This window comes from Episyrphus balteatus, chromosome 2, assembly GCF_945859705.1.
Source record: "Episyrphus balteatus chromosome 2, idEpiBalt1.1, whole genome shotgun sequence".
Taxonomy (NCBI): Eukaryota; Metazoa; Arthropoda; class Insecta; order Diptera; family Syrphidae; genus Episyrphus; species Episyrphus balteatus.
Window position 1 is genome coordinate 81,081,020 of NC_079135.1, and position 26,957 is coordinate 81,107,976.

The 26,957-nt window shown below is 31.2% G+C and overlaps 4 protein-coding genes and 1 pseudogene across 4 annotated transcripts; 1 reads left to right on the forward strand and 4 right to left on the reverse strand.

Moving 5' to 3' along the window:
- Positions 1-1,899: 1,899 nt before the first annotated feature.
- On the forward strand, positions 1,900-2,870 carry LOC129909103 (survival motor neuron protein). Its single transcript, XM_055986065.1, has 2 exons — positions 1,900-2,042; positions 2,103-2,870. Exons 1-2 carry the CDS (start codon positions 2,034-2,036, stop codon positions 2,781-2,783), a joined length of 690 nt encoding a protein of 229 aa, XP_055842040.1. The 5' UTR covers positions 1,900-2,033; the 3' UTR covers positions 2,784-2,870.
- LOC129909102 (katanin p60 ATPase-containing subunit A-like 2) lies at positions 2,860-6,884 on the reverse strand. The gene is made up of 7 exons (XM_055986064.1): positions 6,767-6,884; positions 6,233-6,702; positions 6,011-6,175; positions 5,826-5,949; positions 5,576-5,772; positions 5,352-5,515; positions 2,860-3,059 (listed from the first exon to the last, which is right to left on the reverse strand). The coding sequence occupies exons 1-7, from the start codon at positions 6,776-6,778 to the stop codon at positions 2,875-2,877; spliced, it is 1,317 nt and encodes a 438-aa protein (XP_055842039.1). The 5' UTR covers positions 6,779-6,884; the 3' UTR covers positions 2,860-2,874.
- A 1,120-nt stretch (positions 6,885-8,004) lies between these two features.
- Positions 8,005-12,221, reverse strand: LOC129909104 (beta-parvin). The gene is made up of 7 exons (XM_055986066.1): positions 11,942-12,221; positions 9,629-9,718; positions 9,408-9,562; positions 9,221-9,337; positions 8,959-9,143; positions 8,535-8,893; positions 8,005-8,450 (listed from the first exon to the last, which is right to left on the reverse strand). Exons 1-7 carry the CDS (start codon positions 12,060-12,062, stop codon positions 8,374-8,376), a joined length of 1,104 nt encoding a protein of 367 aa, XP_055842041.1. The 5' UTR covers positions 12,063-12,221; the 3' UTR covers positions 8,005-8,373.
- A 2,561-nt stretch (positions 12,222-14,782) lies between these two features.
- On the reverse strand, positions 14,783-23,446 carry LOC129909105 (ras-related protein Rab-40C). Its single transcript, XM_055986067.1, has 5 exons — positions 23,048-23,446; positions 16,081-16,226; positions 15,829-16,022; positions 15,532-15,754; positions 14,783-15,458 (listed from the first exon to the last, which is right to left on the reverse strand). Exons 2-5 carry the CDS (start codon positions 16,202-16,204, stop codon positions 15,238-15,240), a joined length of 762 nt encoding a protein of 253 aa, XP_055842042.1. The 5' UTR covers positions 16,205-16,226; positions 23,048-23,446; the 3' UTR covers positions 14,783-15,237.
- Positions 23,447-25,364: 1,918 nt separating this feature from the next.
- On the reverse strand, positions 25,365-26,862 carry LOC129909107 (cytoplasmic dynein 1 intermediate chain-like; annotated as a pseudogene).
- Positions 26,863-26,957: the final 95 nt, after the last annotated feature.

Genomic DNA, 26,957 nt, shown 5'->3' on the forward strand with positions numbered 1-26,957 from the left:
TTTGATATGGATATCGACAATCAAGGTATGAATGGTATTCTAAAAAAAAACATTTGTTCGTTTTTTTTTTTTAACATTAGTGTTTTTAAAATAGCGCAACACGCCACAACATTGCATAACCTATATATTATTGAACTGCTGGATATGTAGAAAACTCTTGCGTTTCAAGAGTTATCCCAAGTTTGCACCCCCGAAAATAAAAACAACTTGAAAAAAACTCCTCAAAAATTTACATAAGTATACCATAGTACATGTTCTCGGTAAATGCAAAAAGCTTGAATTCGAAAATGTTTGTATCAGTATTTAAAATTTTGGGTTATTTATTAAAATTTACACTTTAATTACTCAAAAACCGTAACATTAATCAATAGGTGTGTTTTTTATTACCACCGGTCTTAACTGGACAAAAAAAAAAACGCCTCGGGGCTTAACCTGAAATCTTGGCAGCACTGTATATCGAATGTTCAGCAGACACAACAAAAATTTAGAGGTGTCATATTTTTTGCTTTCGTCCTCTTCTTGAATTTTTCATGTATGTTTTACAAAGAGATACAAAAATGTATGTTAGCAAAACTATTTTAACACATTTTGTCCTTCCAAACGTCAGTTTTCACGTTTTTAAAGAAATTCTAAACAATTTATGAAACAAATAGTTTGGTAGCACAGATTTAAAACTCTTCAAAAAGTTAAGCCCAGATAAATCTCCGGGCTAAACAACTAAGCCCAAGGGGCTAAGGTGTTGTTGTATTACATGTAAATTGCTTAGCCCAGACTTCGTTTTTTTTGTCTAAATAAGACCGGTTATAATAAAAAAACACTCCTAATGTAACATAAAATCTTACGGTTTTTGAGTAATTAAAGTTTAAATTTTAATAAATAGGCCAAAATTTTAAATACTGATACAAACATTTTCGAATTCAAGCTTTTTGCATTTACCGAGAACATGTACTATGGTATACTAATGTAAATTTTTGTTTACACTATTGGAAAGTAGAGATTTTAACGAACAAAATTCCCACCGATTTTTTGAAAAAAGCTGATATTTTGACACGTGAATTTTCGATTAAAAATTAGGGTGTTTTTTTGGTATTAGTATTAGTATTCGGGACATAATAAGGTAAGTTTTCACCAAATTTCGTAGTAAAAAACATTTTTTTTTGAAAAAGATAAAAATAAAAAAACCAAAAACTCGGTTTTTTGAATTTTTCACATAAATTTTGAGGTTAGGTATGTCGAATTTTATTTTATTATTAAATCTTTAAGCCTAGTACTCTGCTGAAGCGAAACGAAAAATTTTGAAGTCACCAAAGTCTACAGCGAACATGTCAACGAAAAAATACCATCGGGTATTATAGAAAAATAAAAATAATAAAAGTACACATCAAAAAATTCAACAAAAAAAAACATCCGAAAATAAGTTTTAAAGCCTGGTACGCTGTTCGAGATAAATTTTAGCTCCCATACAAATTATCGAAAAATTTTAGCCGAGCTAAAATGGATCCCATACAAATTATCGATAACTTGTATGGAAATTTTATCTCGGCTAAAATTTAGCGCGAACAGCGTACCAGGCTTAAAGCAAAAACAAAACAAATTTTATTTCATTCAAGATTTCGTTAACGAAATTTTGTATGGAAAATTTCGTTCGCTTCAGCAGCGTACTAGACTTTAGCGCGATGTTTCGTATAAATCATAAACTATCTGTCTTTCAGCGAATTTTCATGATCATGATAATATTATTAGAATGTACATATAACGTAAAATTCAAAACAAATGTGCGATGAATGCGAACACAGCATTACACCAACAATTCACCAATAGTTAATTTCACCATCACTGAAGTGAAAATGTCCCACTGTCTGCTGTCAAATAAATAAAATAAATTATACAGCGCTGAACGTATTCATTCGGTCCGTGTCTGTAATTTCCTACACAAACCAAACAAAACAGATCGAAGAAAAAACGACAAACAAAAAATAACTTAACTGTTTTTAATCGTAAAAAAATAAAATCTTCGCATCAAAAATTTCAGAATGAGTGTGGTAAGAAATTTTGTTGATAATTAAACAAAATACTAAAACAATCTTAATTCATCTATTCAGATAAATACAACTGATTGGGATGATACACTTTTGGTCAAGGCCTATGAAAGTTCACTCAAATTGGCCCAAGAAGAACTAGCACGCCGCATTGCACGAGCAACAAATGGTAAGAAAGTTCCGACAAAAAATCGTGAAGATGCTGCACCTTCATCCGTCGTCGCTGAACCCACAGCTTGCACATCGAATTCTAAACAATCTGAAGAAGAAAATCCAAGTTTCACTCTTGGTGATTACGCCAGAGCCACTTACGACGATGGTGTCGATTATGAAGGTAAAATAATTGCTCTGGACGAAGAACAAGGTACTTGTCGAATTCGTTATATTGGTTACGAGAATGAACAAGAAGTTCGCATATGTGATTTGGTTCCATCTTGGGGCAAGAAGAATCGTCGTATGCAATTCAATCGGGCTAAACAAGAATTAGACCCTAACGAGGCTTCCACCAGTGGGTGCGATGCCAAGCAAAAAATCAAAACACAATTCCCAACGGCACCAAATGGTTTCCCGATTGGAGCTATACCACCACCGCCACCAATGCCACCAATGTTGGGTCAAGGTCAGTGTGAGAATTCGGAGCATCTGTCTGCCATGTTGATGTCGTGGTATATGAGTGGCTATTATACGGGAATTTATCAGGGCATGCAAATGGCCAAAGCAAATAATACCAAACAAAAGAAGTAGTAGACAACACGTTATCATTCTTATTAATCTTTTATTATTTCATTGTATAATCACACAAAAAACTATAAATAAAAAAATCAAAACATACGAATTATGATCCATTTATATTATTCCAAGTTGTATGCTTTTGGACGAGTTTTTCGTCAATAGGTTTTATTATTTTAAAAGCTTGTCTTAGATCTTCGATGGTAATTTGTTTTGTCTGAGGGTTTTGAGTGCTGATATTACGTATTTGATTCATTGCTGCTTCCTTGCATGCAAGACGGATTTGGTCCCCTTTAAATTAGAAAAAAAAGTTTAATTATTTGAAGAAAGCGTAATATTCAGCCTTAGCACGAATTCCATTCCTATCGGAAATATGCTACAGTTCCCGGAAAAAATCATGAAATCAGTTCTTAATGGAAAATTTTATACAAGTCGACACTACGATCGGATTTTGTGATTGTTTTTTTTTTTTCGAGAATGGTAGAAAATTTCCGATACGAATGGAATTCTTGATTAGGCCGATTAGTTTGAAGAGTAGGGGTAAGGACAGAAATAAAAAATACAAACATTCTTCTCTATATCCACCTTCAATTTTATAATTCGATTAGTTTATTTATTCCTTGGAATAAAAAGTTTTGTCTTAATACGAAAAAAAGGCTTGAAAGTTACTTTCCTCAATATTGTTTTATATTTGGGAGTAAGAAATTATCGCTTAGGCCTAAGTCAGAAAGAGTACTCCTTTTCTTTCCTTGTTAATTTTCTCTTATTCTGGGGTAAAAGCATGTAACTTGGTACAATGGAGTTAACTCGACGTAATTGGAACAGTGGCAGTACATAATTTGGTTCAAACAAGTGTTCTCCATTTAAAACCTTCGGTTGAACCAAGTTAGAGGCTGCCGATGCTAAATTTTATCGACCACACTCGATTGTATCAAGTAACATGCTGGGGTCTCTGACTTTTTTTCAAAAGGAATTCCACACTTGGTTGATGATGAAAGTTGTGTTAGCCCAGTTTTTCACTGTGAGATTAAAGGTAACCCCAAGTTTGCTTTTTTGTTTTAAAAAAGTATTTTGACCTTCGAACGAAACATGGCATTTGATTTCTTTTAAATTACAAGAAGTTTTAGAAAAAAGTTAGAGCAGGTTTTGTCTAAAAACGGAAACGAAAATTAAGTCCGTAGGGATTATATTATATATATTTATATATTTTTTATATATTTTACTTTTATATATATTATATATATTTATATATTTATATATTTTATATATTTTGTCAAAATGAGACAACAAAAGGTACAAAAATTTGTTTTTAAATTACAAAATTAAAAAAAAGATAAATAACAACATACATTATGTATATAGATAACAAGAATATAAATAAGATTTGAAAATAAATTAAAATATAAATGAGATGAAATAAATTGTTAATACATTTTTAAATTACTAAGAAAACGAATAACTAGGTATATAAAATTATTGACTTTAAACAATGAAAATAGAAAAACGACAAAGGCAACGTATCACGAAGATTCTTCATCTATCATTTTTTGCAAGATTTTTTTCTTAAAGCATTCTCTACTTATGTCAAATGAGAACAGGTCAGAGTATTTATTAAAAGTTTTTGAACATCTATTAAATGATTCATGGGAGGCATAATTAGTCTTTGAAAATGTTTCCTTTAAAAATCTGGTATGTCTTAGAGTGCGCACATTAGAATTGATTGTAATTTTAGAACATAAGTACGAGGATTCAATATTTTCTTTGAGAAGATCAAACGCGGATTGAAAACGATTGTTCTGATTTCCATTCGACTTTTTTGTTTGAGAATATTTTTTTCCGGATTGAAAACGGCAAAAATTTGTCGGATTGTAGATCCGTTCATTATTCGAAACTCCTATGAATCCGCAAAATGTGTTAGAATACGGAATTCGCAGCAGCTAAAATTCGAAAACGAAAGAAAAAAGAATTCGAATGGAAATCAGAACAGCCGTGTGAACCAAAATTTAAAATTGGTTTAGTTGTTTACAAGAAAATGAGAAAGCCGGAGAGCGGTTCTAAGACAATTACCATTAGAAACGGTTCCGCAATATTTTTTTAAAATTTTAAATCTAGGATCTTGAAAATTAAATTGAAAATTGATCTGCAGAAGTACAAATAGTACAAATTAGATGACAAGAATTTCAATGACTAGACACAATTTTCAAATTTTTAATCGCGGGAAGCATGTTGTGTTCACAGGCATTGAAATCCTTGTGATCCATTTTTGCGACTGAATAATTGCGCGACTAAAATCGCATGTGTGCGCCTAGCCTAAAAAGGAATCAATTTTCCCTTCTAATGAATCACATAAAACATTAACATACCAAGTTTTAAGAAAAACTTTGATTTGATATAAAAACTGATAGGCAAAACAAATAAACGTGAGAACCTTTTGAATCCTTAAATCATTACTAAACGCTAGAGTGATGAAAAAATCAAATCAAATTGCGTATTTTTTTTTCACAAATTCGTGAAAGCTTCCTAGTTTCCCTTTTTGTGAGCAATTTTTTAGCGAAAATCCAATGATTTTGTATTTTCAATTACCTGTAAAACCCTCACTTAATTTTGTCAACTCCTTCATCACATCAACTGTATATGTTTTTGAATTTTGCAAGTAATATTCAATCATAGAATACCTTGCGTCATTCGATGGTAAATTTATAAGAATTTTCTTTTCAAATCGCCGAAGAAATGCTGGATCAATGTCCCTTAAAAAAATAATCACTTTTTTTTAAATTTTCATTAATTAAAAAGAAACTCTTACTTACCATGGTATATTTGTACTTGCTAATACAAATATGGAAGTATTATTATCCTCTAAACCATCTAAAAGTTGTAAAAATTCATTTTTAAAACGTTTAGATGCTTCATGATCAGAAGCTCGATCGCGTCCAGATGTTAAAGCATCAATTTCATCTAAAAATATCACAGCAGGGGCATGCATTTTGGCATAATAAAATAAGACCTATAAGATAAGACATTTTTATCAAGATAACCTGAAGTTAAAAAAAAATAAACCTTAATAATTTTTTCGGACTCCCCTCTCCATTTCGATGTTACGCAACTAGATGTTACATTAAAAAACGTTATCTGACCTTGAGTTTCCGAACAAAGCACTCTTGCAAGTAAGGTTTTTCCTCCACCTAAAATAAAGACCCGAAAATTTTTAATCACTCTCATAAATCTTTGCTATATATAGCTTTCCTGGTGGCCCATGAAGCAGCAAAGATTTCCATGGCTTGAGTTTATCTGAAAATAGTTGAGGGTATTTTAGAGGCATTATTACTGCCTCTTTAATTGTTTCAACAGCTTTCGTATTTCCGAATATATCTTTCCATCGAAAACCAAGATCTTTATTAACAATTGTTCTAGAAATGAAAAAACTATATCAGACAAAAGGCTAAGATTGCCTGGTATCAGCCTACAATTTTACACATTCTTCAAGATATTTCCATCCTTCGATTATCAAATCACTAGGATTTAATTGAATGCCAAATTCGACTGGATTAACAGTTGTTTCGTGATTGCTGGCACTACTTGATATTTGCTTGATTTGCAAACTTTCATTAAAAGGTTCAGTTTTCTGTGGTGATTCTTCTTTCTTGCTTCTACTTGTAGCAGGACATTTTCTCGCTGTGTTATTAACTTGAATCTTAACACTTGGCGATAATTTCTTAAGAATTTTTGGATTTTTTCCAAATTTGACTTGATAAAAGCTCGCATATTCTAAATAAATCGAATCCAAATCGACATTATCACAAATTTCATAATCATTTTGGAGTCGAGCCTCGTTCTTCAGACATTCACAAGTATCATAAAATCCATTGTCTCTAAGATATCTTTCAATAAGATACAAAATATTACGGCGCCTTTTTCCTGCTGAACGAACGTCCTCCTAAACAGGTTTTCATTTTATTCAAATTTATTTATGTTCTTTGAACGAGTTTTTACCAATTTACCTCTTTTGACATTTTTTTTTTCTGAAGTATAAAAGGAATTAAGGATCGAATTAAAAATTTTCAATAAGAAAAGGTTTATTTTTTGTTTTTACGTTTATCGATTTAATAGTCAGTTGATAGTGCCGGCTACACTTAATTGGTCTCGCAGCAACAGTGTCGATTCAATAATGTTTGGGAAACAATACAAACAAAATGCATGAACTTGCTGTTGAGATTTCAACTTGCTTGAATTTTTAAAACTTGTGTGCCTATAAAAATTTGGTTAACTTCCTAAATGAATTTGAGCTTCAAAAAAGTTCGTTACTTGATTTATTTTATTCAGATGAATTTTTTAGAAAAAAAAAATCAAAATTTTCAGATGCAAAATAATTGAAAATACAAATTTAATAGATAAATATTGGATATTTAAAATATTGGTCGAGTTATCAAAAAAAATATGCCCTATAGATCAAAATAAAAAACGGGTCTGGGTAATTTCACAAAAATAATCCGTAGCTCTATGTACACATAGACGCACAAACCGAAGGACGGTATAACGAAAACCACTATTTTGAACTTCTCCCTCATCGTAATATTGCTTTTGAAACCCCGACAAATTTAAGCATTTTGTTAAGTTCCGACAACAAAAATTGAGGGTACGTATACTACGGAAACGTGGGGTAAAACTGATCATTTAAGCTCAAACATCAATAGGTTAGGTTAGGTTAATACATACATAAGCGCCATTTATGGAAACTTTTAAATTATACGGAAAATATTAATGTACATTTGCCAATTCAGTCTGGCTGCGTAATAAATTTTTTAACTAATCCCGTTATTGGAAAAGAGCTTCTTACCAGTAGCAATTTCATGCTTCGCGCCCACACCTAAATCAGTTTTTGTAGATGTATGCCAATTTGCAATTGAAGTCGATAAGATTTTCAAGATTTCCAAGATTTCTTCTAAGTTAAGATATGTTCTATTGCTTTTGTTGATTTGCCTGGCTGGTAGCTAAAATAGTACGTTCCATCAGAATGTTGCAGAATGGATTTAGATATTATATATAATCTGATATGCAAAAGAATGTCAATCAAACATTAAAATACTATTCGGAATATTTGGGTTAAAATTTGTAAATTTTATTTTAAAAAATATTCATTATTATATAATATTATGTAGTTAAAATACAAAACATTAATAAATTTTTTAATTCACTTATTGTTATTTTTATAATAAATTATAAGGCACATATTTTAAACTGTTAAACACAAAAAAAAAAAAAAAAACTGTAATAAGGGCAAGTTACAAAAACATTTAAAATAGTCGAAGTCGATTATTGGTGAAATTCATAGCAGTCACTCAAGTCGAAATTTTTTCAAAGTGAAAGTTTGTGCAGGCTTTTGACCACTTGTGCTACTTGTAATGTGAAGAAAACCAAATTGTTCGCTTATGAACACGAACCGAAGATATCCGGAAGTAAATGCTTGAGCAATACCTCACAAAATTCTTCTTAAACTTGTACCTGAAACAAATTATGACTTAAGTGACGACTACGAATTCCACCCTAGATTTTAATATTTTGAGTTCTTTGCTAGAAAATTTTTTAAATCTCAAAGAAAACTTTATGCTTAGGCAACATTCCTAAATTTGGTAAATAAGTTGTAAAGTACTCGAAGAGTTGATTTCAAATCCATGTTAACGACATCTGTAAGCAAAAAAAAAAAAAAAAACATTAACAAAAGAATTTAATAGAATTTATTAAAATGTTAAATCAAATTACAATAATTACCTTCAGGTCTAGCTTTTGGTTTTGGCAAGCCAACATCCTGCATAAGATCAAATGAGAATCCAACATTGTGGACCATTTGATCGACATCGCGAGGTGTCAAATGAAATTCGTAAAGTGGAACGAAAAATCCACCCAGTAGTCCCATCAACAAACACAAATAAACACCATCTCGAAAGTCGGTATTTAAGTCATTGACTTCGAAATTCAATTTTGCCAAGTGCTTGTTAACAAATGTAATCAATGATTTCTTGACTACAGCTAGCTTTTCAGGTGCAGAATCGAAGAGAGTGTCGAAAGCATCTTTTTCGCAGCGCATACCAACATCATCGTATTCGGAAGTTATTTGTTCTTGGAATTTTCTATTTAAATGAAATTGACTTGAAGTTTTTCATATATTAGTATAATTGATATAAGAAAAACTTACTGTGCGTTGAGAACTCCAGCGTTTTTCTGTGCAATAACTACTGTAACGAAAATATTTTCTGGCAAACGAATGGGAGCACGAAAATGACGAACTAGTGCAACCAACAAATGTAAAATTGCTACAAGATTCTTGGAGTGAACACTTTCAACAGACCATTTTGGAACTTTATGGTGGAAACCAAGAGTCTATACAAAACAATTTCATAAAATAGTCAAATTGTGTTCACAAGTGATTTAAATGAATATGACAAACAATAACTTACATGATTAACTGCTCTTAAGACAATACTAAGCTTTTGGCGTTGACCTTCTTCCGATTGGGTAACTTCCAATACATCAAGTTTTCTGCCTGTCAATTTTTCCCAAAGCTTATGGAGCACCTAAAAGAATAAGACAAATAATATTATAAGCTTAAACTCAACTATGATATTGTTTCCAATTATAACAAACCTGTCCATCATACATATCTTCATCAAGTCGCTGAACAATAATTCGTTGTTCAGCAAGTTCATCATTAATCCAATCGATCAAAATTTGTTGTAATTTAATTAACTCAGGATCCCTTGCTGATTGTGGATCTATTACAGCTCTTTGCTCTAGATCGCCTAAAATTGTTTATAATTTGAAGTTATAACATTTAATTAAATATAAGATCTCTTATAAACACTTACGAATAACATAATCCTCTGGAGGAATATCGCACTGATTTGGATAACCAGGCGAATCGATAGCATATTTTCCTTCTTCTTGAACTTCTTGAACTGAAGAAATAAAAATGGAAATGATTTATGAATTTTATATATTAAAAGACGGTGGTTATATGAAAAAATAATAAAAAAAAAAAATGCTAAAAATGGTGGAATGGTCGGAGTTGAATTGCCTTAAAAATTCTGAACTAAATACTAGATTCATTAAAAATCTTCACGACAGTATGGAGAAATGGTTTGCTATTTGAGGTCTTCTATTCTATTATATGCCTAGAATGGTTACAAAGTTCTAAATACGATGGAATTTGTGAATGACAAAAAGAAAATATAGATTTTTTTCCGTAAATTAGGCTACCAGCTTTTAATACCTTTTGAATAAAGGTGCAATTGGACATTTTGCTTGACCGCTTGATAGCCGAAAAGTAAACAAAGAGCGGTGGAACTATCGGATCCAGGAACTGTTATACCTGAGTTACTTTTTCAAAATGTGGGGATAAAACATAAGCTATATTTCTGAAGAGCGAGTTCCAAAAAGATTTCAATTTCCCTATGCAGGTGCTAAGAGCCAGCAAAAAACTGAAATACGAAACAACTTCGGATAAACGAATTAATATTATAGATGGAGCTACATTATTCCGTCACGATTTTCAAAGACACTTATTGATGTTTTATGATGGTAGAAATTGCAACTCAATCGAGCATATTGCAATCAATGAAAAGCACTCCTACAACAAACTGAAAATACGTATCTTCAGGTCAACTGAAAGGCGCTTTTTTTCTAATTCAGTATTGTAGCAGTTTCAATATTCCAATACAATGTTCCACCACGAAGTAAAAACAAAGGTAGGTCTAAAAACTCCTGGTACAAACAAATGCAAAAATACCAGCATTCAGTTGGCCTCAGAAATGGAACAATACGAAACCAGGAGACTTACCACAGATTCAAACTTGCCAAATGCCTATAATTGTTAATCACTGTTTCTATGGGTCCAAAAAAATTGTTTTATAAAACACTCATCATTCCAGTTCGATTTTAAAGTACAGAAGTGTTTCGTCTCTTGGAAGCGGATAAGAGCCATTTTGGCGTTGCTTCAATTGGCAGGAAAACATTTTAAAAAGATACAACGACGTACTGAAAGGTTTCTTCATGGACGTGTAACTGGTACAAAAAATACGTATTAAACATTTGAATGGGACACATAGAGCGAATTAACTTCGACAGTCCAGTCCGTAAAGTATTTAACGCCGAACCAGAGAATACAATTAATTGAGAGATTTCTAAAATGATTTTAATGGAACATTTTCGTTAAATTGTTTACAAGTCAGAAATGGAGAAAACGGTTTTATAATAGATACTGTTACATAAAAACTTCTAAAAAATATTTTTTTTATCAAAATCGTAAGACCTGATTTTTACCATTTTAATTTTATTTATTTTATTTGGTATTTTCCACCAGCCCTATAGACAGGCAATTTTCTAAAAAATTGACTTAATTTGGAGAAAAATATTACAAATCAGCGGTTACACCTACTATAAAGTTGTGTACCTTTTTGTTATCCAAAAACCTAGTCTATTTCCTTGTTTAAAGCTGTTTTATGAAATAGTTTTTCAAAAATTAATTTTCAAAATCAAAATTTTTTTTAATGCAAAACGTTAATTCTCTTCGAGGGAAGAACAAAATATTTCCGGGTGGAAAATTGTCCATGTAAAGCCCACAATAGGGCTAATTGACACCATGAAAGCTTTCGGACACATCATCAACGAAAAACCTTTATTTTTTTTTCGAATAAATCGAATGAAAGAAAATTCCTAGAATTAACCTACTCAACTATCAACTTATACACAATTGTTCCACTTCTTTGTTATTATAAACTATCGAGGTGCGTGGGATTAAATATGGCATCAGAACAGAAACTTCATAATAAGCAACCATGATAGTGAGAACTAAATCTAAAAACATAAATCCAATTGGTGCAAATTATAAACAACTTCCAGACTTTGCCAGCGGATGTGACTCATTTGGACCTTAAAATTATTTACTGTCACATTCAACTGAATAAAAATACAATTTTCTTAGAGCATAAATCTTGATCTTTGCTTTAGTTAGAAATAAATTGACGAATTTTGAAGAAACTCCGAAAATAAAATCATAAGTTAAGCACACATTCGATTTGGGAAATGATAACGCCCTAAATGGTAAAAAATTTCTAACACAATATTGAATGGAATTTTATTTTCGCATTATGTAAATTAGATCATTTTATTAACAAGTTTACCTTCCTTGATGCGCTTTTTCCTGCCAAGTGTTCCGAGTTTATCCCAGAAACTTTCTTCTTTTTCTCCACTTTTTATAGCATTAGGAGCCCGAGGTGATTTTGGACGAGGAATTGTTGACATTTTAATTTTTTTTTACAAAATTTCACTTTTCACAAGTCTGTGCGGAAATGTATGCTCCTTTTTGTTTATATTTTGCGCTGATGTCATGAAATGATGAACTGAAGACACTTTTTTTCTACGACTACGACATATGTCGACCATAGAATATAAATAAATAAAGATGTGAGAGGAGTGAGATGGATGTTTCTATTTTTCACCAACGTGTAATTGAAAGAGATAAACAGCTATACCTTAATTTTGTCTATCTCTTTCTTTCATTATTTTGACATCTATCAAAACCTAAACAGTATTCCCACTTTAAACAACAATTATTTAGCACTTTTCATTGACCATTTTTTAGTTTGATTTCTTCGATAAAAATGGGTTTGTAAAGATTTTTATTTGAGCTGTCAGTTTTTGTAAAATCAGTTGATCAAAAAAGGCTTTCTTTTTATTTATGTCGTTTTCGATTGGCTCTCCGGAAGCGTCCGGAATCATTCAGAAGCCTTCTGAAACCGTTTTATTGGCTTTGAAATGACAGCTAGAACGCTTTTCAGAAGAGAAATTCTCTTCTCGATTTCAATTCAGAACCCACTCAAGAAGCACTAATACATGAACACTCACATGTCAAAAAAAAGAAACTCCGTCAAAATTTTTGGTTTTTCATTCAAGAATTTATTATTTTTTGAAATTGAAATTAATTTCAAAACAAAAACGGATAAATAAATGCGATGATTTCATCATCTTCTTCAGCGTAGTCTTCAAAATTATAATTTTTCAATGTTTTTCGTTTGCAAGAAAAAAAAATACTAAAAATATTTGACATTTGAAATTTCACACAAACACAAAAAAACAAAATTGAGTGGAATGGATTCAAACTGTTTTATTGGATTTCAGAATGAGTGAATTCTTGAGTGAAACCAATCGAAAACGACATTAGTATCAATTTATCCCTTTCTGTCAGAGATGAGTATTTACTTCATATGTAGTAGATCTACTTCATTAATTTATATTTGTGTATCTGCTACGTAGCAACGTATTTCTACTTCGTTTGACTAATTTTTTATAACGAACAAAATTTCATTTAAGATGTGTTGTATTGATTCATTTTTTGTTAATCGAAAAATTCATTTAAGAAAATGCATTGTTGGTGCACTTTATTTTGGAATAAACTCACTAGGATCAGCAAAAATTTCTTATTTTATACATCCAAATCATGGAACTAAGAGCAAGTCAATCTGACTTTCCTGAAAATAGTTTTGCAATAAGAAACACTTCAAAATTTGAAATTAAAAATGATTACAGCAACTTCCGGGGATGTTTTTTTTAAGGAAAAAAATCATATTTGTTATCTACGATTGATGCGCTTTCAACCAATGTAGGTCTCATATTTTGTTTTATTTGTATATTTTTTGTTTTTCATTATCTGCTACATATTTTCCAAATCTACTTCGTTTTTTTGGGCAATATGCTTCACTTTCCGGGCTAAGCATTCTCATCCCTGCTTTCTGTACTAACATCACTACAAGTCCAAGGAGCCGAATTTGGAAAAAAATTGAGCTAAAAATAGCCGCTCTAAAAGAAACGCATACAAAGGAACGCGTACAAATTTTTTTAAGATGTTTTAATTTTATTTAATTTTCAGAATTTCAAGAACAGAATGTTTATCAGACTTCAAGTAACTATGATTATTTATTTATCAATTTTGGTTAAATGCTCATTGACGGACGTAAGATAAATTGAAATACATAAAAACGAAATATGTAGGAAAATTGAACAGAGACAGTTCATATCTATCGTCGATTTTTTGTAAAGTGCTTTAATTTTAAAAGAGCCTTAAATCGCCAAGTTTAAAATTTAAAGAGCCAAATTTTGATTAATAAGAAATCAAAATTTCAAGGACTAAAATGTAAAATGTTCAAGGAGCCTATATGGCGATAAACAGCTGGCTCTGACAACGCTGGTCCCACAGTCGCCGCCATAGATATAATCGTGGGTATTTGAAATAATTTTGAGTCAAAAAACGCACTCGGCAATATACTCAAATTTTGGAGTATTTATTCTTCTTTTAGGTTTTTTTTTTACAACAAAATAGGAATATGTTTTAAATTTTTAAACAAGAAAAAAAAAATAAACAAGTTACTAAATTAAAAAAAAAATTAATTTATTTTAAACAGTTTTTTAATGGTTAGACATCTTTTATATTTTCAAGATTTTCAAATATAACAGTCGAAGATTTTTATCCGTTTCAAAATTCAAAAATTTTATTTTTTTAAGTTTTACTTTAGTTTGTGGTTTGTTGTAAATTTGAAATGACTCAATCGATTTTTATTAGTTTTATAAGGACGGCAGTAATTTGTTATTACGATGCTCAAATTTCTATAATATATGTATAAGAATACAATATATGTATATGGAATATAGTATTCGGTCGCATGCGTGCAGAGCAATCCAATCCAATTGCCAAAATAACTTCGAAGATGATTTATACCTTTTTGTATGTTCGTTTGACTTTTTCCGTGGGAAAAAAGTTCATGGGGGATTCGCGATAGGAACATTTCTTCCGTGGTAATTTCCCATGGAAAAAAGTTCGCATAAGACTGGCTGAGAAAGATTTTCTATAGGTTGTCCTACTTAATTAGCCCTATCGCCAATTTTCAATTCAATTCAAATCAGAGATTTACACTTTGGGCTCTATTATCAGCTGAAAAAAAAAAAAACTTAAAAAACACAAGACAGTATCATAAATGTATTCATTTGATGTATATTAAAAAATATATTATATATACATGATCATATTTTACATTTTTTTGTTCTTTATAATATAGTTAACTTGTTGCTGTGGTGGTAGAAGTTTGATCTAATGTAAATGATTTAAAAATTTCTCAAGAACAGATATCATTTAAAATGATCTCTACACTTTGACAACCGAAAAAGGAATACAACAACTACTACCACTCTGCTTAAGCATAGCAAATGTTAATGATTAGACTTTATGTCGAATGTACGATAATGAAAGTACATAAAATACAAAATAAATATTATTAATTCATTAAATACGAGTTTTGTGTTGATTGGTAAAATAAATACTAATGTTAGGTTAGGTTTGTTTTTTTTTGTTTGTTTTTGTTTTGTTTTGCTTTTAAAAAAGGTTCAATCAATGAATCGAAGAAAGAACTAAATTTAAAAAAAAAAATCACGAAATGCTGCAGCTGTTTCTTGTACTATGACTCTGGGTTGGTGTCTTACATCGATTCTTACTCTTTGAATGGGTAAGAGTATTGAAACACTGATTCGTTGTAAGTGCATATGACTTGAGAGTCGATTTGACGGATGGTGGCAGAGGCAATGCCTCAATTGCGTAGACACTCGTCCTACGAACAATGGTCCGACAACAAAGCTCTTGAAGTGAAAGAACTAAAAATATAAATTAATAAAAATATAAAGACAACAAACTTATTTTGGTATTGAAAAATGTGTTAAAATATACCTTTATTAGTTCTCCATATTCTTTCCATTCCGTTGCGATGCAGAGCCATTCGGGCTAGTTCGCAAAACGATTCTCTTATGTTAAAATCACAAAGTGGCGAAATTTCAAAACACGACATATTATTCCTAGAGGCATACAGTTCCGCGTGTTTGGCAGCTACTTGCCGTTTAAATGCCAAATGCAGTCGATTGCCGACTAGTACTTTTGGTATCCCAGGAGCGTGCTGAAATTTGTATGGTTTTAATATTAGAAATCACTTTATTCAGAATAAAAATACTGCTTCAAAATAAATATTACCTCTTCGACTTCCTTTAACCATCGGTCTATACCATCGAAACTCCATTTATTTGTTATATCATATACTAATATAATTCCTTGTGCTCCTCGCGAATAAGATCTTATTATTGTACAAAAACGTCCTTGACCAGATGTATCCCAGAGCTGCAATTTAACTCGTTTACCCTCAAGTAAAATAGTTGTGGTTTTATAAGCTAAAAATAAGTAAAATCAAATAAAATCCAATAAATAAAATAAGACTTAAAAGATTACCACTTCCACTGCAGAATGGGCTCTCCGAAGAAGCATCTTCTAGTCCGGATAAGATTTCATGTTTTCCCACATCGCTATCTCCAACAAGAAGCACTTTTAACAAATAATCATAGTCCTTGGCCATTTTAGTGCGATTGTTTTACTATCTAAAAAATAAATTTAATTTACATTGAAAGTTAAATTCGACATATTAATGTAAATATTTCTTTCAAATTTGGAAGAGCTTATGACTCAAGGTTTTAATTAAATTTTGTAATATTCAAAGCAATTTATGTAATATTCAAACCAATGCATTTTTATACGTTAAAAGAATCGAACTCTAGATAACAACCAGACATGACATTACGATAATAGAGAATGCCAAAAAAGTGGGTCCGGCAGTTCTGTTTGTCTGTATATACATATCTACCTCGAGCTACAGCCTAAACCAGGTAAACGATTTTTTTTTTCAAACTTGGTAGTTAACAGTTTTGGGTGAGTGCCTAGACGAGAAATTAAATTTTTTTAGGACCCAAACTAAAAGTACCTGACATATAACGGAAATAGAAAAATAATTTTTTTTTTTCAAAAACGGCTTTTAACGATTTTGATTAAAATTTTTGTGTTCAATGTTATAAAGAAGACTCAACTTTTGAAATGAAAAAAATATTTATTAACAGTTATTAACTGTACCTGTCATAGAGCCGTTTTTTTTTGTTTCTGAATAACTTGTACAATTGTGTTCATAATAATAGCAGTGCTCCCCAAATAAAACAAAAAGGCTAATATTTTCAACGTCATAATATTTTTCACATAACTTCAAATAGCAAATTAAAGTATTTTATTAATATTACCAGAAAAAAATAAAATTGATTTTTTACCGTTGCTTTTGTCACGGATACATCAATTTTAAAAATTTGTGGTTGTTCACAAAAATAGCAGTGTATAGCATTTTACTGCATCTATAAGGCAAAAAGTAAGAAAACTATTAAAAGTTGTATGAAAGTGTGTTAATTATTAAAGATTACAATTAATACTTTGTGAAGTAACCATTATTTTAATTACTGGAATGCATCTTCGGGGCATAGAGTCCATTTAAATTTGACACTTCTCGACTGGTATTGAAATCCACGAATCTAGCACTAACTACCTCAAATCTTTCTAATTTTTTGGTTTCACCTCATGGACGTCATCTTTTACATTCCCCCATAAGTTTTCAAAGGGGTTAGGGTCGGGGGATTGTGCGGGCAATTTCCTAGCGCATACCTTTTTCTTCTGAAACCATCATTTTGTCGCTTTCGAAGTACGCTTTGGGCCATTATCTTGTCGTATACCCAAACCAAAGGCATTTCCTCTTTAGCATAGGATAACATAACCTCTTCGAGAATTTTTACGTACGCTAGAATACCCTTGATGGGCCCTGATGGGATTAATAGGCGCAACACCGTTGTATGAAAAGCATCAGTTTCGCTCTGACATGCTTCACCGTTTTCACGATGTATCGTGGATCGTTTGATGCATTTTTTGATCTTCTCACATACCCCTCTTGGGATCCAAGGGTCGTCGGGAGTATGTGAGAAGATCAAAAATTTAAATGGACTCTATGCCCCGAAGATGCATTCCAGTAATTAAAATAATGGTTACTCCACAAAGTATTAATGGTAATCTTTAATAATTAACACACTTTCATACAACTTTTAATAGTTTTCTTACTTTTTGCCTTATAGATGCAGTAAAATGCTATACACTGCTATTTTTGTGAACAACCACAAATTTTTAAAATTGATGTATCCGTGACAAAAGCAACGGTAAAAAATCAATTTAATTTTTTTCTGGTAATATTAATAAAATACTTTAATTTGCTATTTGAAGTTTTGTGAAAAATATTATAACGTTGAAAATATTAGCTTTTTTGTTTTATTTGGGGAGCACTGCTATTAATATGAACACAACTGTATATGACTAACCCGATTTCAAAGTAAATTTATATACAAAAGGGTAATTCCATGAAAAAGTGGACACGAATTTTGAACAAATTATGCAGTCTCTTTTACTTTTTTTATTAGCAAATTACTATTTACAAACGGCAACTCTTTATGCAAGTTGCAAGAAAAGATTCTTTGTTGTATCCCCTTATGGATAGACATAAAATTCAGGGAGTTTAATAATCTTAAAGCATTTTTATAGCATAAGCTTGCCAACAACAGAAGAATTTCACATGAAAATGACGGAAAAACAAGCAAACTGAAAATATGATGAGTCTAATAGTGACGATGACAATATCCCCTCGTGAGTGCTAAAATAAGTTAACATTTAAGCAAGCTTCGTTACACACTATACGATTAAAAAAAAACTTGAGTGAAAATGCATCTTTTCTTTACTTTTGGAACCACAAATCGCAGGTAACATGAGTTACCAAAATAATGTAACGTGAGTTACCTAAATATTTTGAAATTTTTCTTCGAAATATTGAAAAAATGTTTGGTTTTGTCACTCATATTAAAAGCTAATAATTTTGTATGTATGGAATCTTCATTGAAAACAAATTGAGATTCTTAATTTCACATAAAAACTTCATACTGTCGGACTCTTAAAATTCGTGTCCAACTTTTGTAACGTGAGTTACCATCAAACTTTTATTTTTCCCAAGCAAATGTTAAAAATAAAGACAATTTTTTTAGTTAATTATGAAAGTAATAGTTAAGCTCCATTCATGGATAGTAATTTCGTATCAATTTACATAAAAATTGAAAAAAAAAAGCGTTTAGGCAATCGTAATATTAAAATTTTAGAACTCCAGTTTTGAGTAAAACTGGAGGGTGACCGGGCAAAACGGACTTGAAATTCGGATTCAGCGGATTCAGATTTATGAAAAGATAAGTCTGGTTCCTGGTGCCTACAACTTTTTTTTTTGTATGCTGGCACTGTCGTTGTCATCTCCGGCACACAAAAAAAGTTTCATGTACCAGGAACCACACCTATCTTTCTATATGTTTTTGGACCCGCTGAATTAGAATTTCGTCCGTTTTGCCCGAACACACTCCAGTTTTGAGAAAAATGCAAAAAACTATAAGAAAGTCATACAAATTCAAACAAAATGCAGTCACAGCTCAAAACTAGAAATTCAGATTCAGCGCGTCTAACACTTTTTTTGTGTGTGCCGGTGTTATTAAAAAAAAAACGACTCTAACGATTTTCAAATTTTTGTTTTAAAAATTCCTTTTTTTATCAGTCATTTAAACGGTGTATCATTAATTATAAAAAAAGATTTTATGTATTGTATTTACTTTATAAAAAATGCTTTAAAAAAATCAAATTACAATTTTCCTTAGTTTTTTTTTTCCATAAAAAGATTTAAGATATGAGCTACTTTTAGCGTAATGGCCAGTCGTCCATTTTATTCTTAAAAGACTTACATAAAAGAAAAATCGAAAATGTGCCATAAGCTTAGATTGTTTTTTGAATGACGTTGTTTGCATGTTTTTAGGTAAAATGCACATGATAGACTAAGGACCCACGGCAATTATCTGGATCTGGGTGATGGCATAAAATGATTGATATCTTAGATGGGTCTATGAATTAGATGTATGAGATGTGAAATTCCTGCAGAGCTTAGTGGGCTACTTCCAAAATAAAATGCAAATAACAATGCATTTTTTTACTTACATGAGTGATTGATTTTCTTGAAGGTAATTTAAAGGGCTTAATTGACCGGTTTTTTTATTTTTTTAAAAATATTTTCCTAAAGTCTAAAACGTTTACCTCCAATATAATATTTTCAATGCATTACAACTTTTTCAAAAATGGCTCAATCGATTTCGATTAAATTTGGCGTACTAAGAATATCAAATTATACTAATAAAACTGCGTTTTATATTTCTCAAAAAAAATCGGATAAAGGAAATTATGGCATTTCGAGTTTCTGAATAAAAAAATATCTCATTTATGTCGGCTATATACAATTTTAAATGGTTAAAATTTATCATTTTTAATATGTAGTTTTTTAAGCAATTCTAAAGTAAGAAGAAATACGACAGCCTAACAATAAAAAAAAACGGATAAATTCTATAAACTTTCTAAAGCTTTTATGCGGAAAAACAATTAAGCTTAAAATTAGTTATTTTTCCTTAAAGATTGACTAAGTATAGGTAGGTAAGCTTTTTTGATGAAATTGTAACATACATATTTGTGTAGGTTTTACAATAATTATTGTATAGCCAAATATATACAGTTTACCTCCTCTAAGTTAACTTTCACGGAAAACGTAAATTCGAGTTCGAGTTAGAGGAAGTTCGACTTAGAGGAATTAATTTAATATTTTTGCTTCAAATTTTTTCATTACAATTGGTGAAAAAATTTGAGTTAGAGGGAAACTTGACTTAGAGAGATTTCGACTTAGAGGGAATTGACTGTATATTATTATTAATTTTTTAAACTCAAGCTACATATTAGCTTTTAAAAGCCAATAATGTTTATTATTTTTCACAAATTTTCATCATAATGCATAAAAATAGCAAATAATGCTTTTACTTGGAAAATTATAAAGTATGAACTTTTTTATCCACATTTTGTGCATATCAAACCTAGTTTACACTTATTAATTTCCTGTTGCTAGTATTTACTATTTTTTATACATACGGGATAATTTTTCGTCTTATTTGGCCTTTTACACCCCCTCGTCAATAAAACCTTACAGACCATAGAATTTGATTTTGTGATTTTTGAGTCTTCTCCCCTTATTCAATGGTGATTCATTAAAAGGGACAGCAATTGCGTTGACGGAGCATATTCATAATACAGAGATTCCTTACATCCCAGAAACCAAAACCCTTCTTAATGTTCTTTGAATAGCTTACGGCCAATTTCTTCACATAAGTCCTAAGTCAGCTTAGTACCCGGTCTAGCTAGGTCAGGTCCTAGCACTAGTACTCGGTCCTAAGGAAAAGTTAGTATCTGAGCATTTCTTCACATTTATAGGCCCTGATCTAAGTTCACAACGCGGTCCTAAGAAATAAATCGTATAAAAATGGTATAACTGTCATTTTGACAATATTTTGATGCTTGAAATATTTTATTTTGATATTTCAACAGATTTTACAAAATATTAACAGACAAAAAACAGTCCAATCATTAAATTAACATTAAAATAATTTAAAAAATATTGTGATGATTGAGAACAAAGACAACAAGAAAAGAAGATAAATTATATCAAGAACCTTCACTATCAAGAATGACGAGAATGTGACGATTTTGTGCATAAGTGCCGGCAAGCCTGATAGCTAGTTCACTAACGACTCTGGAAAACCTGGAAAATCCACAGATAAACCAGTTTATTTTATTATTAAAAAAGACAGTTCATATATGTATATCTCAATAAAAATAACATTTTTGAAAACTGAATCTTTATTGTCTTGGTGCAGTTTTGTTTTTTTTAGCAGTCATTGAATGAAGATAATTTTGATCATAGTCTGCAATACTATTTGTAAATAGAATCTTCTTGACATTGGAAATTGTTAGATAGATATCGGACGGCCATCACTGATGCCCGTAAAATAGAATATATTTTGAGTGAAAATTGTATGCAGGTGGCTTCAATTATACTTTCATAAACTGTGGTTTTCTTATTACAAATGGATAATCTTCTGCAGTGCCAACGATTTTGTTCCATAATAATTTATTCAAAGACTGCATTGCTATTGCGATACATCTTTAAAAAAAAATACAAATTACAAAATGCCAAAATTAGAATAAAATTCAATAAAATCAAAAATTACACATTTCAAAAGACACCAAAGCTCAAAAATGCTCATAAAATTTTAAAATAAATGCAAAAACTCAATAAGAATTGAGTATTAGCTGCGTTCCTTTGGAAATATTTATCTACTTTTTAGTACTTAAAGCTGCTTTGAACTACTTTTTCAGTATAGCAAAGTAGATCAAAGTAGTTTTAATTACTAAAAAGTTGATAAATATTTCCAAAGGAACGCAGCTATTATCGTCGCTAGACTGTCGATTTTTAGGTTCTAACTTTTACGAAGTCCTAAGTAAAACTCGGTACCAATTTGAGAGTACTACGACTTAGAACTTGTGTGAAGGTATCACTTGGTACCGATTTGAGTACTAACGATTGGTATAATAACCAGGTCCTAGCTTATTTTGAGGAGCTAGCTAGTACCGAGTCCTAAGTAGTACTCGGTCCTAAACTGACAGTTCTAGGGCTTAGTACTTGGGTGAAGAAATGAGTTGATACCGATTTGAGTACTAACTTTAGGACTAGGACCGGTACTAGCGCTAGGACTCTGTGAAGAAATTGGCCGTTAATCATTTTTACAAAATCGTTTGAATCATCAAAAAATCACGCTAGGTGATATTATTGCAGAATATTATTATATGGCAAATAACTTAATTTTTTTTTTGCTTTATACCAAAAATACCGTGAAACCAAAATCAATATAAAGAGGGAAAATGTAATGTTCCATTACTAAAGTGAAATATTGTTCTTAATAACTTCTAGCCCCTAGGCAATAGCTCTATTCCTAATGGGTTTAAATGTTGACATACATTTTCGGATTTTCTACTTAACTGCATTAAGAAAAAAAAATGACATCACTTATTTCCACCAACAACATTCTATTGCCTTTGGTACAAAAGCCTTAGTAGTTTGAACAGGTGCACTGCACACAGCACATTGCAAAAGTAATAATTGCCAAAGATTCACACGGCAAACGGTTGTGACTATATAGACTTTTCCATTCATTGTTCTCATTCTCCAAAGAGAATAATAATAATCTGTTGTCGAATATAAATACACCTAAGACGCAAGTATTAAAAAAAAAAAAGAAAACGAAAAACGATAAAAAAGTAACTACCAATACTAACAACTAGTTAATCAAACACAAAACAGAGAGCCCCACGCAAATAAACGCTAAAGACAAGTCAAGAAGTTAAAAATCAAAATTAAAAACATTTAAATGCAAATTTAGCTCACCTTTTTTTCCTTCCAGCTAAAATATTTAACAATGCGTTTTAGCTTGAATCGTTTGTTAAAAGATTCAACAAGATAGTTCGATTGCAAAAGATAATAATTCTTATTTAACAATATTATTTGAACAATAATTCACAGTAAATAGTTTACAAATCGAAAATATTCCCATATTATTTTGGAAATGTTATTTTAGGGCGTAATTATTCTACTACGACGATCGTAGTTGAGAAACCATTTAAATTTAAGCAAGTTTTGTTTTATTTATTCGATAGTGATCAATAGTTGATCAACAAATTGGATTTATAAATATTCATAATTTTATAATAATCAAGATAAAACAAAAAGTTAATTTACTAATTAAATAATTTCTAAATAATTCGTGTAGTTTTTTTTTTGCAATCCAAAATAAAATTCTCACTTTTATGTCAAGTGAATATTGGAGTGAAGTTAGGTGCATTTGATTTCGATGTAGTAAAAGTGAGGGTGCGTTCAAAAATACATATTTTAAGTGAATGCATTCAGAGAACAGAATTATAATAAATACATTTGCACATCGTCGCCTCAATAAAATAATAGGTGTGTTTTTTTGTTTATCTATATAGATTTTGTGCAAAAAAACGACATCGAGATTTTTGAAATGAAAACAATTTACGTGTTAATTACAACAAAAACTTTATCTGTATAGATTTTTGAAAAATCCAGATAATTATCCAGATTTTACTTTCTCTCGATAGAAAACAGTACTGCCAAGGTACATTACACTTATTAAATGTCAGATTCCAATAAACGACAGCTGCAGTTGACAGATATATGACAAAAAAAAAATTTAATATTTAAAATTGAATTCAATTAGGAATAACAAACAACACAAATCAATGTAAGTATAAGGATATTTTTTGGAAAAAGATGAAAATTGTACGATAAACTTTGGTTTTTTTTTAATTTAATAATTTTAGGATTCACGTGTTTGCAAGAGTGCGATATCTTCCCCAAAATTAAAGAGAAAAACCTGAAAAGGAGATGGAAAGTAAATCAATTTATTCTTACAATGAGCTAGCGTATTTATCTTTTTTTCTAGGAATTATTTCACAAAAATAGAATTGTGTACTGTGCGCTTGGGTCTTAATCGTGTCGGTACCTTCAACCCTCACAGCCAAAATGTAATGTAAAATTCTCTTGGAATGCCCGCTCGTTTGCGAAAACGTCTATTCTTAGACGATCAACATGAATAAATGATAACAAAGCTCTTGTTGTTAATAAATTGCCTCATTAGAATGCTCACCACAAAAACTCTTACATTTTTAAAATGATACACCTCATGTATGTGCGCTGCGAAGAAAAGCAAATACAAACATACCTCCCGAAAAATATTCCCCCAGGAAACACTTTTCATCCCAAACAGCATAAAAAGCAACAAGCAAGACAATCCTAACATTGCATTATGCAGCTCATTCAACACCCAAAAATCCTTCAGCTTCACTGCGTTCAAACTTGGACGACATGTGCATGATAAGTGAAGTGTGGAAACAAATGGCATTTTGAAAGTGGTAATCGTTTCAGAGCATCATTTAGCTCCCCAATTGGTTGCAGGTAATATTTTTATTGATTCTCCTTTTTTGGTTCGATATATTCCTTATGTACTCTGCCTGCATTGATGTCGTTTTGTTTCTGTAGGACATGTCTTCTACAAATGGGTCTAAAGCCCCCATCGAGATCCCGAGAAAATCTGCATGAATCTTCTTCGTAATTGCTTTCCCCTCCTAAACAGTTATGCAGAGGGAGGAATTAAGGCAAAACACATGGATTCCCAACCCAACTTAACCAACCCTACAACTGGACATCCGGGTCTGAACAACTCGAGTACAGCAGACTTTTTAAACTAAGTTTATCCATGTATTATATTTGTTTATATTTTATAACTTTGTCATTATTATTTAACGTCAGACCCCCTTTGTGCCATCAAAATTTTAAATGTATCTTAGAAATAAGTTATTTAATTATTAAATTGCAAATTGCAAAATTAAAACGTAATCCGTTTTGCTTTTTCTCATTAAGATTTATCTGACAAGTTTCCAATCCGATATGAAAATTAATTGAACAAATTTGTGCGCGCCTCACTGCATAATCTCGGAACTGCAACATCAGACTTACAAAATGTTTCCATAAAAAATTCAACACATAACTTTGTATTAGTTTTTAGAAATAAATAACATACTCAAAGAAAGAATTACTCAGCTTTTGACTAAATTTACCTATATATTTATTTAACATTTAACATTTTTGTTTCATGTTTTTTTTTTTCATAAGTAGGTACCTACTCAGTAAATACTCTTTTACTAATTTTCATTATCATACATACACAAAAAAAAAAAAAAAACAATCACCGATGCCGAGGGCACTTCGGTATTCCATAAATCAAGGCGACCACTGCCGTCGACAGAAGCGAACAAGGCGGGATGAATTGGAGACCATAACATAATTTGAATTTTCTTCAAATGAATATAATGGTTTAGTGTCCTACAAGTAAATACAAAAAATGTAATACATATTGGTCGTTATAGTAGATATTAAATTTCACCTTAAGACTCCATAACTTAATTGTCCAATCAATGAACGATGTAAGAAACAAATCATCAAAATCTGTTGTAGATTGATTTGGATGAGTTGATATTCCCGTCACTGGACCCAAATGTTTCTCATAGACTTCAGACACACCCGAACGTATTCCATGTCGATAAGCTTGAGTAGAAACAACAATTTATTTATAAGCAAATGGAAAATCACAACAAACTTTTACCATAATAAACATTGCCATCTTCACTACCCATAACCAGATTGTTAATCTCATTCGATGGAAAGGACATGCAACTGATAGCAATTGGGTTCGATTGCCGTGGCTGCAATTCCAGTGTATCTTGCGGCATCGACAACATATCCAAACTCCATGAGCAAAGCTTGCCATCGGCTGAGATCGATAACACATTGTCTGCATTCTGTGTGCCAACCATTTGCAAACAATACACTGGATGCGTATGTGCAGTTGCACTTAGAGGTGTCCTCTGGTCCTCTGGATGGGTGTGCGCTTTTCCACTCGATTATTCCATAATACAATATGACCGGAATACGTTCCACCGAGTATAAGGTTTTGATTGAATTTAGCAAAGCATGTTGACATAACGGCACTTTGACAATGGAATATATCTTCGGGTGTTTGTTTTTTATATTTTGTGTTCCAGACCATTACAACACCATCTGGTTCATTGTGACTCTCCTTAAAAAAGTTAGTGGGTTTTAGATAGAATCGTAGAAAAAAATACAAATGCAAACCTCATTATTGTGATATGAAACAACAACCAGTTCAGGAAAATGTGTTGACCAATCCATTGAAGTGATGCATCGATTCTTAGACCATCGGTCTTCGTGGAAATCTCGATTCAATGACAACCTAGCATGTGTCCTCTCATCGTTTGACTCCTATCACCAACTCCAATGTATTCGGTGTAGATGTCGACATTCTCAGATAGAGCCCTTTCGATGACACGTCTAGCGGGTAAAACAAACCTTTGAAAGTCCGCCGACAAGATGATCATCTGTTTTTGTTCTTCCGATAGTTCCTTAAGTGAAAGCACAAATGTTAAATTAATGTAAAGAGAGGAGAGAAAAAATTCACTTACTTTATTTTTCTCTTCAGGTTCTTTTTTGTATTCAAGTGGTGTTATGGCTGATGCAACTTTCTTCATAGTGGGCAAACCATGTGGTAGAATTCCTGGTGGTAGTTTGGAATGGTCTCTGTTCGTTATCTCCTGGGGCATCATAAGTAAGCATAGGTAAAACAGGAACAATTCTACGATTTTTTTTGTTTGTTTTTTTTTCTCTCATTTTGTTTAGAGCTTTGTTTTATTAAATTTTAATT